Source organism: Salvelinus fontinalis, chromosome 2 (assembly GCF_029448725.1).
Source record: "Salvelinus fontinalis isolate EN_2023a chromosome 2, ASM2944872v1, whole genome shotgun sequence".
NCBI classification, from domain to species: domain Eukaryota; kingdom Metazoa; phylum Chordata; class Actinopteri; order Salmoniformes; family Salmonidae; genus Salvelinus; species Salvelinus fontinalis.
Window position 1 is genome coordinate 94987786 of NC_074666.1, and position 22617 is coordinate 95010402.

At 43.3% G+C, this 22617-nt stretch overlaps 1 protein-coding gene and 1 long non-coding RNA gene across 4 annotated transcripts in view; both read right to left on the reverse strand.

Annotated features, from left to right (window-relative positions):
• LOC129832272 (developmentally-regulated GTP-binding protein 2) overlaps window positions 1–22617 on the reverse strand; it is a 96188-nt gene that overhangs the window by 7192 nt on the left and 66379 nt on the right. For all 3 annotated transcript variants that reach the window (XM_055896217.1, XM_055896225.1, XM_055896207.1), the window contains exons 7-8: window positions 5045–5117; window positions 714–804 (exon numbers count right to left, since the gene is read on the reverse strand). In XM_055896217.1, coding sequence (XP_055752192.1) covers window positions 714–804; window positions 5045–5117 — 164 coding nt within the window. The remainder of the gene's footprint in view (window positions 1–713; window positions 805–5044; window positions 5118–22617) is intronic.
• On the reverse strand, window positions 16832–21535 carry LOC129832307 (uncharacterized). Its single transcript, XR_008755902.1, has 3 exons — window positions 20934–21535; window positions 17173–17356; window positions 16832–16959 (listed from the first exon to the last, which is right to left on the reverse strand). It is a non-coding gene; the product is annotated as an uncharacterized LOC129832307 (long non-coding RNA).

A 22617-nucleotide genomic window follows, 5' to 3' on the forward strand; every position in this document is an offset into this window, starting at 1 on the left:
CTACTGTTCTGAGGTGGATCGCTAAGGTTCTACCTACTGTTCTGAGGTGGACCGTTAAGGTTCTACCTACTGTTCTGAGGTGGTCCGTTAAGGTTCTACCTACTGTTCTGAGGTGGTCCGTTAAGGTTCTACCTACTGTTCTGAGGTGGTCCGTTAAGGTTCTACCAACTGTTCTGAGGTGGTCCGTTAAGGTTCTACCTACAGTTCTGAGGTGGATCGTTAAGGTTCTACCTACTGTTCTGAGGTGGTCCGTTAAGGTTCTACCTACTGTTCTGAGGTGGATCGCTAAGGTTCTACCTACTGTTCTGAGGTGGACCGTTAAGGTTCTACCTACTGTTCTGAGGTGGTCCGTTAAGGTTCTACCTACTGTTCTGAGGTGGTCCGTTAAGGTTCTACCTACTGTTCTGAGGTGGTCCGTTAAGGTTCTACCTACTGTTCTGAGGTGGACCGTTAAGGTTCTACCTACAGTTCTGAGGTGGATCGTTAAGGTTCTACCTACTGTCCTGAGGTGGACTGTTAAGGTTCTACCTACTGTTCTGAGGTGGATCGCTAAGGTTCTACCTACTGTTCTGAGGTGGACCGTTAAGGTTCTACCTACTGTTCTGAGGTGGTCCGTTAAGGTTCTACCTACTGTTCTGAGGTGGTCCGTTAAGGTGTCTGTGGTTGGTGCTGGTATTGTGTCTGTAGTTGGTATTGTGTCTGTAGAAGGATACTGTATTCGTGGAGGATGAGCTGCACCAGTTTCTCAGAACACATCGTCAGAGGCACCATGGAGTTATAGGACAGACCCCCTCCTTTCTTGGGCTGAACACAAACACGCAGTTGTCACAACACTACATACTAGCATCATACATACATACTAGCATCATACATACATACATACTAGCATCATACATACATACATACTAGCATCATACATACATACATACTAGCATCATACATACATACTAGCATCATACATACATACTAGCATCATACATACATACATACATACATACATACATACATACATACATACATACTAGCATCATACATACATACTAGCATCATACATACATACATACATACTAGCATCATACATACATACTAGCATCATACATACATACATACTAGCATCATACATACATACATACTAGCATCATACATACATACATACATACTAGCATCATACATACATACTAGCATCATACATACATACTAGCATCATACATACATACATACATACATACATACATACTAGCATCATACATACATACTAGCATCATACATACATACATACATACATACATACATACATACATACATACATACTAGCATCATACATACATACTAGCATCATACATACTAGCATCATACATACATACTAGCATCATACATACATACATACATACATACATACTAGCATCATACATACATACATACTAGCATCATACATACATACTAGCATCATACATACATACATACATACATACATACATACATACATACATACATACATACTAGCATCATACATACATACTAGCATCATACATACATACATACATACTAGCATCATACATACATACTAGCATCATACATACATACATACATACATACATACATACTAGCATCATACATACATACATACTAGCATCATACATATATACTAGCATAATACATACATACATACATACATACATACTAGCATCATACATACATACATACATACATACATACTAGCATCATACATACATACTAGCATCATACATACATACTAGCATAATACATACATACATACATACATACATACTAGCATCATACATACATACTAGCATCATACATACATACATACTAGCATCATACATACATACATACTAGCATCATACATACATACTAGCATCATACATACATACATACATACTAGCATCATACATACATACATACTACCATCATACATACTAGCATCATACATACATACATACTAGCATCATACATACATACATACATACATACTAGCATCATACATACATGCTAGCATCATACATACATGCTAGCATCATACATACTAGCATCATACATACATACTAGCATCATACATACATGCTAGCATCATACATACTAGCATCATACATACATGCTAGCATCATACATACATACTAGCATCATACATACATACATACATACTAGCATCATACATACATACTAGCATCATACATACATACATACTAGCATCATACATACTAGCATCATACATACATACTAGCATCATACATACATACATACAAGCATCATACAGACATACTAGCATCATACATACATACTAGCATCATACATACATACATACATACTAGCATCATACATACATACATACATACATACTAGCATCATACATACAGACATACTAGCATCATACATACATACTAGCATCATACATACAGACATACATACTACCATCATACATACATACATACTACCATCATACATACACTATATGACCAACAGTATGTGGACACCTGGTCGTCCAACATCTCATTCCAAAATCATAGGCATTAATATGGAGTTGGTCCCCCCTTTGCTGCTATAACAGCCTCCACTCTTCTGGGAAGGCTTTCCACTAGATGTTGGAACATTGCTGCTATAACAGCCTCCACTCTTCTGGGAAGGCTTTCCACTAGATGTTGGAACATTGCTGCTATAACAGCCTCCACTCTTCTGGGAAGGCTTTCCACTAGATGTTGGAACATTGCTGCTATAACAGCCTCCACTCTTCTGGGAAGGCTTTCCACTAGATGTTGGAACACTGCTGCTATAACAGCCTCCACTCTTCTGGGAAGGCTTTCCACTAGATGTTGGAACATTGCTGCTATAACAGCCTCCACTCTTCTGGGAAGGCTTTCCACTAGATGTTGGAACATTGCTGCTATAACAGCCTCCACTCTTCTGGGAAGGCTTTCCACTAGATGTTGGAACATTGCTGTTATAACAGCCTCCACTCTTCTGGGAAGGCTTTCCACTAGATGTTGGAACATTGCTGCTATAACAGCCTCCATTCTTCTGGGAAGGCTTTCCACTAGATGTTGGAACATTGCTGCTATAACAGCCTCCATTCTTCTGGGAAGGCTTTCCACTAGATGTTGGAACATTGCTGCTATAACAGCCTCCACTCTTCTGGGAAGGCTTTCCACTAGATGTTGGAACATTGCTGCTATAACAGCCTCCACTCTTCTGGGAAGGCTTTCCACTAGATGTTGGAATATTGCTGCTATAACAGCCTCCACTCTTCTGGGAAGGCTTTCCACTAGATGTTGGAACATTGCTGCTATAACAGCCTCCACTCTTCTGGGAAGGCTTTCCACTAGATGTTGGAACATTGCTGCTATAACAGCCTCCACTCTTCTGGGAAGGCTTTCCACTAGATGTTGGAACATTGCTGCTATAACAGCCTCCACTCTTCTGGGAAGGCTTTCCACTAGATGTTGGAACATTGCTGCTATAACAGCCTCCACTCTTCTGGGAAGGCTTTCCACTAGATGTTGGAACATTGCTGTTATAACAGCCTCCACTCTTCTGGGAAGGCTTTCCACTAGATGTTGGAACATTGCTGCTATAACAGCCTCCATTCTTCTGGGAAGGATTTCCACTAGATGTTGGAACATTGCTGCTATAACAGCCTCCATTCTTCTGGGAAGGCTTTCCACTAGATGTTGGAACATTGCTGCTATAACAGCCTCCACTCTTCTGGGAAGGCTTTCCACTAGATGTTGGAACATTGCTGCTATAACAGCCTCCACTCTTCTGGGAAGGCTTTCCACTAGATGTTGGAATATTGCTGCTATAACAGCCTCCACTCTTCTGGGAAGGCTTTCCACTAGATGTTGGAACATTGCTGCTATAACAGCCTCCACTCTTCTGGGAAGGCTTTCCACTAGATGTTGGAACATTGCTGCTGTAACAGCCTCCACTCTTCTGGGAAGGCTTTCCACTAGATGTTGGAACATTGCTGCTGGGACTTGCTTCCATTCAGCCACAAGAGCATTAGTGAGGTCGGGCACTGATGTTGGGCGATTAGGCCTGGCTCGCAGTCGGCGTTCCAATTCATCCCAAAGGTGTTCGATGGGGTTGAGGTCAGGGCTCTGTGCAGGCCAGTCAAGTTCTTCCACACAGATCGACAAACCGTTTCTGTATGGACCTCGCTATGTGCACTGTCATGCTGAAACAGGAAAGGACCTTCCCCAAACTGTTGCCACAAAGTTGGAAGCACAGAATCATCTAGAATGTCATTGTATTCTGTAACGTTAAGATTTTCCTTCACTGGAACTAAGGGGCCCGAACCATGAAAAACAGCCACAGACCATTACTCCTCCTCCACCAAACTTTACAGTTGGCACTATGCATTGGGGCAGGTAGCGTTCTCCTGGCATCCGCCAAACCCAGATTCATCCGTCGGACTGCCAGATGGTGAAGTGTGATTCATCACTCCAGAGAACGTATTTCCACTGCTCCAGAATCCAATGGCGGTCTACCACGTCGTGGCTGAGCCGTTGTTGCTCCTAGACGTTTCCACTTCACAATAACACCTCTTACAGCTGACCGGGGGGCAACTCTAGCAAGGCAGAAATGTGATGAACTGACTTGTTGGAAAGGTGGCATCCTATGACGGTGCCACGTTGAAAGTCACTGAGCTCTTCAGTACGGGCCGTTCTACTGCCGATGTTTGTCTATGGAGATTGCATGGCTGTGTGCTGGATTCTATCCACTTATCAGCAGCGGGTGTGGCTGAAAATTAATCCACTCATTAGAAGGGTATCCATATACACATGGGCTCCCGAGTGGGGCAGCGGTCTGAGACACTGCATCTCAGTGCAAGAGGCGTCACTACAGTCCCTGGTTCGAGTCCAGGCTGTATCACATCCGGCCGTGATTGGGAGTCTCACAGGGCGATGCACAGCGTCGTCCTGGTTTGGCCGGGGTAGCCGTCATTGTAATGAATAATTTGTTCTTAAATGACTTGATAAATAAAAGGTTAAAGGTTAAATATATAACATAATGTGATGGAGAAACTGACCTTAAAATAGATGTTGGGTTTGGAGCGGTTGAGTCTGATGCCGACGGACTCCAACTCTTTCTCCAGGAGTTTCCTGAGGAGACACAACACACTAACTAACTAACCTGGGGAGCCAGAACACACTAACTAACTAACCACACTAACTAACTAACCACACTAACTAACTAACCTGGGGAGACACAACACACTAACTAACTAACTAACTAACCACACTAACTAACTAACCTGGGGAGACAGAACACACTAACTAACCACACTAACTAACTAACCACACTAACTAACTAACCTGGGGAGACACAACACACTAACTAACTAACTAACCACACTAACTAACTAACTAACTAAATAACCACACTAACACACTAACTAACTAACTAACCTGAGGAGACACAACACACTAACTAACTAACCTGGGGAGACACAACACACTAACTAACTAACCTGAGGAGACACAACACACTAACTAACTAACTAACTAACTAACTAACCTGGGGAGACTAACCACACTAACTAACTAACCTGGGGAGACAGAACACACTAACTAACTAACTAACTAACCACACTAACTAACTAACCTGGGGAGACACAACACACTAACTAACTAACCTGAGGAGACAGAACACACTAACTAACTAACCTGGGGAGACAGAACACACTAACTAACTAACCTGGGGAGACAGAACACACTAACTAACTAACCTGGGGAGCCAGAACACACTAACTAACTAACCTGGGGAGACAGAACACACTAACTAACTAACCTGAGGAGACAGAACACACTAACTAACCACACTAACTAACCTGAGGAGACAGAACACACTAACTAACTAACTAACTAACTAACCTGGGGAGACAGAACACACTAACTAACTAACCTGAGGAGACAGAACACACTAACTAACTAACTAACTAACTAACTAACTAACTAACTAACTAACTAACTAACTAACTAACTAACCTGGGGAGACAGAACACACTAACTAACCTGGGGAGACACAACACACTAACTAACTAACTAACTAACCACACTAACTAACTAACCTGGGGAGACAGAACACACTAACTAACTAAACTGGGGAGACAGAACACACTAACTAACTAACCTGGGGAGACAGAACACACTAACTAACTAACTAACTAACTAACCACACTAACTAACTAACCTGGGGAGACACAACACACTAACTAACCTGGGGAGACACAACACACTAACTAACTAACTAACTAACTAACTAACTAACCTGGGGAGACAGAACACACTAACTAACCTGGGGAGACACAACACACTAACTAACTAACTAACTAACCACACTAACTAACCTGGGGAGACAGAACACACTAACTAACTAACTAACTAACTAACTAACCACACTAACTAACTAACTAACTAACTAACCACACTAACTAACTAACCACACTAACTAACCTGGGGAGACAGAACACACTAACTAACTAACCTGGGGAGACAGAACACACTAACTAACTAACCTGGGGAGACAGAACACACTAACTAACTAACCTGGGGAGACAGAACACACTAACTAACTAACTAACCTGGGGAGACAGAACACACTAACTAACTAACCTGGGGAGACAGAACACACTAACTAACTAACCTGGGGAGACAGAACACACTAACTAACTAACCTGGGGAGACAGAACACACTAACTAACTAACCTGGGGAGACAGAACACACTAACTAACTAACTAACTAACTAACCACACTAACTAACTAACTAACCTGGGGAGACACAACACACTAACTAACTAACTAACTAACTAACCTGGGGAGACAGAACACACTAACTAACTAACTAACTAACTAACCACACTAACTAACTAACTAACTAACCACACTAACTAACTAACCACACTAACTAACCTGGGGAGACACAACACACTAACTAACTAACTAACTAACTAACCACACTAACTAACTAACCTGGGGAGACACAACACACTAACTAACTAACCTGGGGAGACAGAACACACTAACTAACTAACCTGGGGAGACAGAACACACTAACTAACTAACCTGGGGAGACAGAACACACTAACTAACTAACCACACTAACTAACCACACTAACTAACTAACCACACTAACTAACTAACTAACCTGAGGAGACACAACACACTAACTAACTAACTAACTAACTAACCACACTAACTAACTAACTAACCACACTAACTAACTAACTAACTAACTAACTAACCTGGGGAGACACAACACACTAACTAACTAACTAACCACACTAACTAACTAACTAACTAACTAACCTGGGGAGACAGAACACACTAACTAACTAACCTGGAGAGACAGAACACACTAACTAACTAACCTGGGGAGACAGAACACACTAACTAACTAACTAACTAACTAACTAACTAACCTGGGGAGACAGAACACACTAACTAACTAACCTGGAGAGACAGAACACACTAACTAACTAACCTGGGGAGACAGAACACACTAACTAACTAACCTGGGGAGACAGAACACACTAACTAACTAACCTGGGGAGACAGAACACACTAACTAACTAACCTGGGGAGACAGAACACACTAACTAACTAACCTGGGGAGACAGAACACACTAACTAACTAACCTGGGGAGACAGAACACACTAACTAACTAACTAACCTGGGGAGACAGAACACACTAAATAACTAACCTGGGGAGACAGAACACACTAACTAACTAACCTGGGGAGACAGAACACACTAACTAACTAACCTGGGGAGACAGAACACACTAACTAACTAACTAACCTGGGGAGACAGAACACACTAAATAACTAACCTGGGGAGACAGAACACACTAACTAACTAACCTGGGGAGACAGAACACACAACTAACTAACCTGGGGAGACAGAACACACAACTAACTAACCTGGGGAGACAGAACACACTAACTAACTAACCTGGGGAGACAGAACACACTAACTAACTAACCTGGGGAGACAGAACACACTAACTAACTAACCTGGGGAGACAGAACACACAACTAACTAACCTGGGGAGACAGAACACACTAACTAACTAACCTGGGGAGACAGAACACACTAACTAACTAACCTGGGGAGACAGAACACACTAACTAACTAACCTGGGGAGACAGAACACACAACTAACTAACCTGGGGAGACAGAACACACTAACTAACTAACCTGGGGAGACAGAACACACTAACTAACTAACCTGGGGAGACAGAACACACTAACTAACTAACCACACTAACTAACCACACTAACTAACTAACCACACTAACTAACTAACTAACTAACCTGAGGAGACACAACACACTAACTAACTAACTAACTAACTAACCACACTAACTAACTAACTAACCACACTAACTAACTAACTAACTAACTAACTAACCTGGGGAGACACAACACACTAACTAACTAACTAACCACACTAACTAACTAACTAACTAACTAACCTGGGGAGACAGAACACACTAACTAACTAACCTGGAGAGACAGAACACACTAACTAACTAACCTGGGGAGACAGAACACACTAACTAACTAACTAACTAACTAACTAACCTGGGGAGACAGAACACACTAACTAACTAACCTGGAGAGACAGAACACACTAACTAACTAACCTGGGGAGACAGAACACACTAACTAACTAACCTGGGGAGACAGAACACACTAACTAACTAACCTGGGGAGACAGAACACACTAACTAACTAACTAACTAACCTGGGGAGACAGAACACACTAACTAACTAACTAACCTGGAGAGACAGAACACACTAACTAACTAACCTGGGGAGACAGAACACACTAACTAACTAACCTGGGGAGACAGAACACACTAACTAACTAACCTGGGGAGACAGAACACACTAACTAACTAACTAACTAACCTGGGGAGACAGAACACACTAACTAACTAACCTGGGGAGACAGAACACACTAACTAACTAACCTGGGGAGACAGAACACACTAACTAACTAACTAACTAACTAACCTGGGGAGACAGAACACACTAACTAACTAACCTGGGGAGACAGAACACACTAACTAACTAACCTGGGGAGACAGAACACACTAACTAACTAACTAACCTGGGGAGACAGAACACACAACTAACTAACCTGGGGAGACAGAACACACTAACTAACTAACCACACTAACTAACTAACAGAACACACTAACTAACTAACCTGGAGAGACAGAACACACTAACTAACTAACCTGGGGAGACAGAACACACTAACTAACTAACCTGGGGAGACAGAACACACTAACTAACTAACCTGGGGAGACAGAACACACTAACTAACTAACCTGGGGAGACAGAACACACTAACTAACTAACCTGAGGAGACAGAACACACTAACTAACTAACCTGGGGAGACAGAACACACTAACTAACTAACCTGGGGAGACAGAACACACTAACTAACTAACCTGAGGAGCCAGAACACACTAACTAACTAACCTGGGGAGACAGAACACACTAACTAACTAACCTGGGGAGACAGAACACACTAACTAACTAACCTGGGGAGACAGAACACACTAACTAACTAACCTGGGGAGACAGAACACACTAACTAACTAACCTGGGGAGACAGAACACACTAACTAACTAACCTGGGGAGACAGAACACACTAACTAACTAACCTGGAGAGACAGAACACACTAACTAACTAACCTGGGGAGACAGAACACACTAACTAACCTGGGGAGACAGAACACACTAACTAACTAACCTGGAGAGACAGAACACACTAACTAACTAACCTGGGGAGACAGAACACACTAACTAACTAACTAACCTGGGGACACAGAACACACTAACTAACTAACCTGGGGAGACAGAACACACTAACTAACTAACCTGGGGAGACAGAACACACTAACTAACTAACTAACCTGGGGAGACAGAACACACTAACTAACTAACTAACCTGGCGAGACACAACACACTAACTAACTAACTAACCTGGGGAGACAGAACACACTAACTAACTAACCTGGGGAGACAGAACACACTAACTAACTAACTAACCTGGGGAGACAGAACACACTAACTAACTAACTAACCTGGGGAGACAGAACACACTAACTAACTAACTAACCTGGCGAGACACAACACACTAACTAACTAACTAACCTGGGGAGACAGAACACACTAACTAACTAACCTGGGGAGACAGAACACACTAACTAACTAACTAACCTGGGGAGACAGAACACACTAACTAACTAACTAACCTGAGGGGACAGAACACACTAACTAACTAACCTGGGGAGACAGAACACACTAACTAACTAACCTGGGGAGACAGAACACACTAACTAACTAACCTGGGGAGACAGAACACACTAACTAACTAACCTGGGGAGACAGAACACACTAACTAACTAACCTGGGGAGACAGAACACACTAACTAACTAACCTGGGGAGACAGAACACACTAACTAACTAACCTGGGGAGACAGAACACACTAACTAATAAACCTGGGGAGACAGAACACACTAACTAACTAACTAACCTGGGGAGCCAGAACACACTAACTAACTAACCTGGGGAGACAGAACACACTAACTAACTAACCTGGGGAGACAGAACACACTAACTAACTAACCTGGGGAGACAGAACACACTAACTAACTAACCTGGAGAGACAGAACACACTAACTAACTAACCTGGGGAGACAGAACACACTAACTAACTAACCTGGGGAGACAGAACACACTAACTAACTAACCTGGAGAGACAGAACACACTAACTAACTAACCTGGGGAGACAGAACACACTAACTAACTAACCTGGCGAGACAGAACACACTAACTAACTAACCTGGAGAGACAGAACACACTAACTAACTAACTAACCTGGGGAGACAGAACACACTAACTAACTAACCTGGGGAGACAGAACACACTAACTAACTAACTAACCTGGAGAGACAGAACACACTAACTAACTAACCTGGGGAGACAGAACACACTAACTAACTAACCTGGGGAGACAGAACACACTAACTAACTAACTAACTAACTAACCTGGGGAGACAGAACACACTAACTAACTAACCTGGGGAGACAGAACACACTAACTAACCTGGGGAGACAGAACACACTAACTAACAAACCTGGGGAGACAGAACACACTAACTAACTAACTAACCTGGGGAGACAGAACACACTAACTAACTAACCTGGGGAGACAGAACACACTAACTAACTAACCTGGGGAGACAGAACACACTAACTAACTAACCTGGGGAGACAGAACACACTAACTAACAAACCTGGGGAGACAGAACACACTAACTAACTAACTAACCTGGGGAGACAGAACACACTAACTAACTAACCTGGGGAGACAGAACACACTAACTAACTAACCTGGGGAGACAGAACACACTAACTAACTAACCAACCACACTAACTAACTAACCAACCACACTAACTAACTAACCAACCACACAAACTAACTAACCAACCACACAAACTAACCTGAGGAGACAGAACACACTAACTAACTAACCACACTAACTAACTAACCTGGGGAGACAGAACACACTAACTAACTAACCTGGGGAGACAGAACACACTAACTAACTAACCTGGGGAGACAGAACACACTAACTAACCTGGGGAGACAGAACACACTAACTAACTAACCTGGGGAGACAGAACACACTAACTAACTAACTAACCTGGGGAGACAGAACACACTAACTAACTAACCTGGGGAGACAGAACACACTAACTAACTAACCTGGGGAGACAGAACACACTAACTAACTAACCTGGGGAGACAGAACACACTAACTAACTAACCTGGGGAGACAGAACACACTAACTAACTAACCTGGGGAGACAGAACACACTAACTAACTAACTAACCTGGGGAGACAGAACACACTAACTAACTAACTAACCTGGGGAGACAGAACACACTAACTAACTATCCTGGGGAGACAGAACACACTAACTAACTAACCTGGGGAGACAGAACACACTAACTAACTAACTAACCTGAGGAGACAGAACACACTAACTAACTAACTAACCTGGGGAGACAGAACACACTAACTAACTAACCTGGGGAGACAGAACACACTAACTAACTAACTAACCTGGGGAGACAGAACACACTAACTAACTAACTAACCTGGGGAGACAGAACACACTAACTAACTATCCTGGGGAGACAGAACACACTAACTAAGTAACCTGGGGAGACAGAACACACTAACTAACTAACTAACCTGAGGAGACAGAACACACTAACTAACTAACCTGGGGAGACAGAACACACTAACTAACTAACCTGGGGAGACAGAACACACTAACTAACAAACCTGGGGAGACAGAACACACTAACTAACTAACTAACCTGGAGAGACAGAACACACTAACTAACTAACTAACCTGAGGAGACAGAACACACTAACTAACTAACCTGGGGAGACAGAACACACTAACTAACTAACCTGGGGAGACAGAACACACTAACTAACTAACCTGGGGAGACAGAACACACTAACTAACTAACCTGGGGAGACAGAACACACTAACTAACTAACCTGGGGAGACAGAACACACTAACTAACTAACCTGGGGAGACAGAACACACTAACTAACTAACCTGGGGAGACAGAACACACTAACTAACCTGGAGAGACAGAACACACTAACTAACTAACCTGGGGAGACAGAACACACTAACTAACTAACCTGGGGAGACAGAACACACTAACTAACTAACCTGAGGAGACACAACACACTAACTAACTAACCTGGGGAGACAGAACACACTAACTAACTAACCTGAGGAGACACAACACACTAACTAACTAACCTGGGGAGACAGAACACACTAACTAACTAACCTGGGGAGACAGAACACACTAACTAACTAACCTGAGGAGACACAACACACTAACTAACTAACCTGGGGAGACAGAACACACTAACTAACTAACCTGGGGAGACAGAACACACTAACTAACTAACTAACCTGGGGAGACAGAACACACTAACTAACTAACCTGGGGAGACAGAACACACTAACTAACTAACCTGGGGAGACAGAACACACTAACTAACTAACCTGAGGAGACAGAACACACTAACTAACTAACTAACCTGAGGAGACAGAACACACTAACTAACTAACCTGGGGAGACAGAACACACTAACTAACTAACTAACCTGGGGAGACAGAACACACTAACTAACTAACTAACCTGGCGAGACAGAACACACTAACTAACTAACCTGGGGAGACACAACACACTAACTAACTAACTAACCTGGGGAGAAAGAACACACTAACTAACTAACCTGGGGAGACAGAACACACTAACTAACTAACCTGGGGAGACAGAACACACTAACTAACTAACTAACCTGGGGAGACAGAACACACTAACTAACTAACTAACCTGGGGAGACAGAACACACTAACTAACTAACAAACTAACTAACCTGGAGAGACAGAACACACTAACTAACTAACCTGGGGAGACAGAACACACTAACTAACTAACCTGGGGAGACAGAACACACTAACTAACTAACCTGGGGAGACAGAACACACTAACTAACTAACTAACTAACTAACCTGGAGAGACAGAACACACTAACTAACTAACTAACCTGGAGAGACAGAACACACTAACTAACTAACTAACCTGGGGAGACAGAACACACTAACTAACTAACTAACCTGGGGAGACACAACACACTAACTAACTAACTAACCTGGGGAGAAAGAACACACTAACTAACTAACCTGGGGAGACACAACACACTAACTAACTAACTAACCTGGGGAGAAAGAACACACTAACTAACTAACCTGGGGAGACAGAACACACTAACTAACTAACTAACCTGGGGAGACAGAACACACTAACTAACTAACCTGGGGAGACAGAACACACTAACTAACTAACTAACCTGGGGAGACAGAACACACTAACTAACTAACAAACTAACTAACCTGGAGAGACAGAACACACTAACTAACTAACCTGGGGAGACAGAACACACTAACTAACTAACCTGGGGAGACAGAACACACTAACTAACTAACCTGGAGAGACAGAACACACTAACTAACTAACTAACCTGGAGAGACAGAACACACTAACTAACTAACCTGGGGAGACAGAACACACTAACTAACTAACCTGGGGAGACAGAACACACTAACTAACTAACCTGGGGAGACAGAACACACTAACTAACAAACCTGGGGAGACAGAACACACTAACTAACTAACTAACCTGGAGAGACAGAACACACTAACTAACTAACCTGGGGAGACAGAACACACTAACTAACTAACCTGGGGAGACAGAACACACTAACTAACTAACCTGGGGAGACAGAACACACTAACTAACTAACCTGGGGAGACAGAACACACTAACTAACTAACCTGGGGAGACAGAACACACTAACTAACTAACCTGGGGAGACAGAACACACTAACTAAGTAACCTGGGGAGACAGAACACACTAACTAACTAACCTGGGGAGACAGAACACACTAACTAACTAACTAACCTGGGGAGACAGAACACACTAACTAACTAACTAACCTGGGGAGACAGAACACACTAACTAACTAACTAACCTGGAGAGACAGAACACACTAACTAACTAACCTGGGGAGACAGAACACACTAACTAACTAACCTGGGGAGACAGAACACACTAACTAACTAACCTGGGGAGACAGAACACACTAACTAACTAACCTGGGGAGACAGAACACACTAACTAACTAACCTGGGGAGACAGAACACACTAACTAACTAACCTGGGGAGACAGAACACACTAACTAACTAACCTGGGGAGACAGAACACACTAACTAACTAACCTGGGGAGACAGAACACACTAACTAACTAACCTGGGGAGACAGAACACACTAACTAACCTGGAGAGACAGAACACACTAACTAACTAACCTGGGGAGACAGAACACACTAACTAACTAACTAACCTGGGGAGACAGAACACACTAACTAACTAACCAACCACACTAACTAACTAACCTGGGGAGACAGAACACACTAACTAACTAACCTGGGGAGACAGAACACACTAACTAACAAACCAACCACACTAACTAACTAACCTGGGGAGACAGAACACACTAACTAACTAACCAACCACACTAACTAACTAACCAACCACACTAACTAACTAACCAACCACACAAACTAACCTGAGGAGACAGAACACACTAACTAACTAACCACACTAACTAACTAACCTGGGGAGACAGAACACACTAACTAACTAACCTGGGGAGACAGAACACACTAACTAACTAACCAACCACACTAACTAACCTGGGGAGACAGAACACACTAACTAACTAACCTGGGGAGACAGAACACACTAACTAACTAACCTGGGGAGACAGAACACACTAACTAACTAACCTGGGGAGACAGAACACACTAACTAACCTGGGGAGACAGAACACACTAACTAACTAACCTGGGGAGACAGAACACACTAACTAACTAACCTGGGGAGACACAACACACTAACTAACTAACCTGGAGAGACAGAACACACTAACTAACTAACCTGGGGAGACAGAACACACTAACTAACTAACCTGGGGAGACAGAACACACTAACTAACTAACCTGGGGAGACAGAACACACTAACTAACTAACCTGGGGAGACAGAACACACTAACTAACTAACCTGGGGAGACAGAACACACTAACTAACTAACCTGGGGAGACAGAACACACTAACTAACTAACCTGGGGAGACAGAACACACTAACTAACCACACTAACTAACCTGAGGAGACAGAACACACTAACTAACTAACCTGAGGAGACAGAACACACTAACTAACTAACCTGGGGAGACAGAACACACTAACTAACTAACTAACCTGGGGAGACAGAACACACTAACTAACTAACCTGGGGAGACAGAACACACTAACTAACTAACCTGGGGAGACAGAACACACTAACTAACTAACCTGGGGAGACAGAACACACTAACTAACTAACCTGGGGAGACAGAACACACTAACTAACTAACCTGAGGAGACAGAACACACTAACTAACTAACCTGGGGAGACAGAACACACTAACTAACCAACCTGGAGAGACAGAACACACTAACTAACTAACCTGGGGAGACAGAACACACTAACTAACTAACTAACCTGGGGAGACAGAACACACTAACTAACTAACCTGAGGAGACAGAACACACTAACTAACTAACCTGGGGAGACAGAACACACTAACTAACTAACCTGGGGAGACAGAACACACTAACTAACCTGGAGAGACAGAACACACTAACTAACTAACCTGGGGAGACAGAACACACTAACTAACTAACTAACTAACTAACTAACCTGGGGAGACAGAACACACTAACTAACTAACCTGGGGAGACAGAACACACTAACTAACCTGGAGAGACAGAACACACTAACTAACTAACCTGAGGAGACAGAACACACTAACTAACTAACCTGGGGAGACAGAACACACTAACTAACTAACTAACCTGGGGAGACAGAACACACTAACTAACCAACCACACTAACTAACTAACCTGGGGAGACAGAACACACTAACTAACTAACCTGGGGAGACAGAACACACTAACTAACAAACCAACCACACTAACTAACTAACCTGGGGAGACAGAACACACTAACTAACTAACCAACCACACTAACTAACTAACCAACCACACTAACTAACTAACCAACCACATAAACTAACCTGAGGAGACAGAACACACTAACTAACTAACCACACTAACTAACTAACCTGGGGAGACAGAACACACTAACTAACTAACCTGGGGAGACAGAACACACTAACTAACTAACCAACCACACTAACTAACCTGGGGAGACAGAACACACTAACTAACTAACCTGGGGAGACAGAACACACTAACTAACCTGGGGAGACAGAACACACTAACTAACTAACCTGGGGAGACAGAACACACTAACTAACTAACCTGGGGAGACAGAACACACTAACTAACTAACTAACCTGGAGAGACAGAACACACTAACTAACTAACCTGGGGAGACAGAACACACTAACTAACTAACTAACCTGGGGAGACAGAACACACTAACTAACTAACCTGAGGAGACAGAACACACTAACTAACTAACTAACCTGGGGAGACAGAACACACTAACTAACTAACCTGGGGAGACAGAACACACTAACTAACTAACCTGGGGAGACAGAACACACTAACTAACTAACCACACTAACTAACTAACCTGGGGAGACAGAACACACTAACTAACTAACCTGGGGAGACAGAACACACTAACTAACTAACCTGGGGAGACAGAACACACTAACTAACTAACCTGGGGAGACAGAACACACTAACTAACTAACCTGGGGAGACAGAACACACTAACTAACTAACTAACCTGGGGAGACAGAACACACTAACTAACTAACTAACCTGGGGAGACAGAACACACTAACTAACTAACCTGGGGAGACAGAACACACTAACTAACAAACCTGGGGAGACAGAACACACTAACTAACTAACTAACCTGGAGAGACAGAACACACTAACTAACCTGGGGAGACAGAACACACTAACTAACTAACCTGGGGAGACAGAACACACTAACTAACAAACCTGGGGAGACAGAACACACTAACTAACTAACTAACCTGAGGAGACAGAACACACTAACTAACTAACCTGGGGAGACAGAACACACTAACTAACTAACCTGGGGAGACAGAACACACTAACTAACTAACCTGGGGAGACAGAACACACTAACTAACTAACCTGAGGAGCCAGAACACACTAACTAACTAACCTGGGGAGACAGAACACACTAACTAACTAACCTGAGGGGACAGAACACACTAACTAACTAACCTGGGGAGACAGAACACACTAACTAACTAACCTGGGGAGACAGAACACACTAACTAACTAACTAACCTGGGGAGACAGAACACACTAACTAACTAACCTGGGGAGACAGAACACACTAACTAACTAACTAACTAACCTGGGGAGACAGAACACACTAACTAACTAACCTGAGGAGACAGAACACACTAACTAACTAACTAACCTGGGGAGACAGAACACACAACTAACTAACCTGGGGAGACAGAACACACTAACTAACTAACTAACCACACTAACTAACTAACCTGGGGAGACAGAACACACTAACTAACTAACCTGGGGAGACAGAACACACTAACTAACTAACTAACCTGGAGAGACAGAACACACTAACTAACTAACCTGGGGAGACAGAACACACTAACTAACTAACCTGGGGAGACAGAACACACTAACTAACTAACCTGAGGAGACAGAACACACTAACTAACTAACCTGGGGAGACAGAACACACTAACTAACTAACCTGGGGAGACAGAACACACTAACTAACAAACCAACCACACTAACTAACTAACCTGGGGAGACAGAACACACTAACTAACTAACCTGGGGAGACAGAACACACTAACTAACTAACCTGGGGAGACAGAACACACTAACTAACTAACTAACTAACTAACCTGGGGAGACAGAACACACTAACTAACTAACCTGGGGAGACAGAACACACTAACTAACTAACCTGGGGAGACAGAACACACTAACTAACTAACTAACTAACTAACCTGGGGAGACAGAACACACTAACTAACTAACCTGGGGAGACAGAACACACTAACTAACTAACCTGGGGAGACAGAACACACTAACTAACCTGGGGAGACAGAACACACTAACTATCTAACTAACCTGGGGAGACAGAACACACTAACTATCTAACTAACCTGGGGAGACAGAACACACTAACTAACTAACTAACTAACTAACCTGGAGAGACAGAACACACTAACTAACTAACTAACTAACTAACCTGGGGAGACAGAACACACTAACTAACTAACTAACTAACTAACCTGGGGAGACAGAACACACTAACTAACTAACCTGGGGAGACAGAACACACTAACTAACTAACCTGGGGAGACAGAACACACTAACTAACTAACCTGGGGAGACAGAACACACTAACTAACTAACCTGAGGAGACAGAACACACTAACTAACTAACCTGGGGAGACAGAACACACTAACTAACTAACTAACTAACTAACCTGGGGAGACAGAACACACTAACTAACTAACCTGGGGAGACAGAACACACTAACTAACTAACCTGGGGAGACAGAACACACTAACTAACTAACCTGGGGAGACAGAACACACTAACTAACTAACCTGAGGAGACAGAACACACTAACTAACTAACCTGGGGAGACAGAACACACTAACTAACTAACCTGGGGAGACAGAACACACTAACTAACTAACTAACCTGGGGAGACAGAACACACTAACTAACTAACCTGGGGAGACAGAACACACTAACTAACTAACTAACCTGGGGAGACAGAACACACTAACTAACTAACCTGGGGAGACAGAACACACTAACTAACTAACTAACCTGGGGAGACAGAACACACTAACTAACTAACCTGGGGAGACAGAACACACTAACTAACTAACCTGGGGAGACAGAACACACTAACTAACTAACCTGGGGAGACAGAACACACTAACTAACTAACCTGGGGAGACAGAACACACTAACTAACTAACCTGGGGAGACAGAACACACTAACTAACTAACCTGGAGAGACAGAACACACTAACTAACTAACCTGGGGAGACAGAACACACTAACTAACTAACTAACCTGGGGAGACAGAACACACTAACTAACTAACCTGGGGAGACAGAACACACTAACTAACTAACCTGGGGAGACAGAACACACTAACTAACTAACTAACCTGGAGAGACAGAACACACTAACTAACTAACTAACCTGGGGAGACAGAACACACTAACTAACTAACTAACCACACTAACTAACTAACTAACCTGGGGAGACAGAACACACTAACTAACCTGGGGAGACAGAACACACTAACTAACTAACTAACCTGGGGAGACAGAACACACTAACTAACTAACCTGGGGAGACAGAACACACTAACTAACTAACCTGGGGAGACAGAACACACTAACTAACTAACCTGGGGAGACAGAACACACTAAGTAACTAACCTGGGGAGACAGAACACACTAACTAACTAACTAACCTGGGGAGACAGAACACACTAACTAACTAACTAACCTGAGGGGACAGAACACACTAACTAACTAACCTGGGGAGACAGAACACACTAACTAACTAACCTGGGGAGACAGAACACACTAACTAACTAACCTGGGGAGACAGAACACACTAACTAACTAACCTGGGGAGACAGAACACACTAACTAACTAACCTGGGGAGACAGAACACACTAACTAACTAACCTGGGGAGACAGAACACACTAACTAACTAACCTGGGGAGACAGAACACACTAACTAACTAACCTGGGGAGACAGAACACACTAACTAACTAACCTGGGGAGACAGAACACACTAACTAACTAACCTGGGGAGACAGAACACACTAACTAACTAACTAACCTGGGGAGACAGAACACACTAACTAACTAACCTGGGGAGACAGAACACACTAACTAACTAACTAACTAACCTGGGGAGACAGAACACACTAACTAACTAACCTGAGGAGACAGAACACACTAACTAACTAACTAACCTGGGGAGACAGAACACACTAACTAACTAACCTGGGGAGACAGAACACACTAACTAACCTGGGGAGACAGAACACACTAACTAACTAACCTGGGGAGACAGAACACACTAACTAACTAACAGAACACACTAACTAACTAACCAACCACACTAACTAACTAACTAACTAACCTGGGGAGACAGAACACACTAACTAACTAACCTGGGGAGACAGAACACACTAACTAACTAACCTGGGGAGACAGAACACACTAACTAACTAACCAACCACACTAACTAACTAACTAACCTGAGGAGACAGAACACACTAACTAACTAACCTGGGGAGCCAGAACACACTAACTAACTAACCTGAGGAGACAGAACACACTAACTAACCACACTAACTAACTAACTAACCTGGGGAGACAGAACACACTAACTAACTAACCAACCACACTAACTAACTAACTAACCTGGGGAGACAGAACACACTAACTAACTAACTAACCTGGGGAGACAGAACACACTAACTAACTAACCAACCACACTAACTAACTAACCTGGGGAGACACAACACACTAACTAACTAACCTGAGGAGACAGAACACACTAACTAACTAACCAACCACACTAACTAACTAACCTGGGGAGCCAGAACACACTAACTAACTAACCAACCACACTAACTAACTAAGTAACCTGGGGAGACACAACACACTAACTAACTAACATGGGGAGCCAGAACACACTAACTAACTAACTAACCTGGGGAGCCAGAACACACTAACTAACTAACCTGGGGAGCCAGAACACACTAACTAACTAACTAACCTGGGGAGCCAGAACACACTAACTAACTAACTAACCGGGGGAGCCAGAACACACTAATTAACTAACTAACCTGGGGAGCCAGAACACACTAACTAACTAACTAACCTGGGGAGCCAGAACACACTAACTAACTAACTAACCTGGGGAGCCAAACACACTAACTAACCAGCTGGGCCAGACAGAACCCACTAACTAACCAGCTGGGTCAGACAGAAAACACTAACTAACCAGCTGGGCCAGACAGAACCCACTAACTAACCAACTGGGCCAGACAGAACCCACTAACTAACCAGCTGGGACAGACAGAACCCACTAACTAACCAGCTGGGCCAGACAGAACCCACTAACTAACCAGCTGGGCCAGACAGAACCCACTAACTAACCAGCTGGGCCAGAAGGAACCCACTAACTAACCAGCTGGGCAAGACAGAACCCCCTAACTAACCAGCTGGGCCAGACAGAACCCACTAACTAACCAGCTGGGCCAGAAGGAACCCACTAACTAACCAGCTGGGACAAACAGAACCCACTAACTAACCAGCTGGGAGACAGAACCCACTAACTAACCAGCTGGGACAGACAGAACCCACTAACTAACCAGCTGGGACAGACAGAACCCACTAACTAACCAGCTGGGACAGACAGAACCCACTAACTAACCAGCTGGGACAGACAGAACCCACTAACTAACCAGCTGGGACAGACAGAACCCACTAACTAACCAGCTGGGACAGACAGAACCCACTAACTAACCAGCTGGGACAGCCAGAACACACTAACTAACCAGCTGGGACAGACAGAACACACTAACTAACCAGCTGGGACAGACAGAACCCACTAACTAACCAGCTGGGCCAGACAGAACCCACTAACTAACCAGCTGGGCCAGACAGAACACACTAACTAACCAGCTGGACCAGACAGAACACACTAACTAACCAGCTGGGCCAGACAGAACCCACTAACTAACCAGCTGGGACAGACAGAACCCACTAACTAACCAGCTGGGACAGACAGAACCCACTAACTAACCA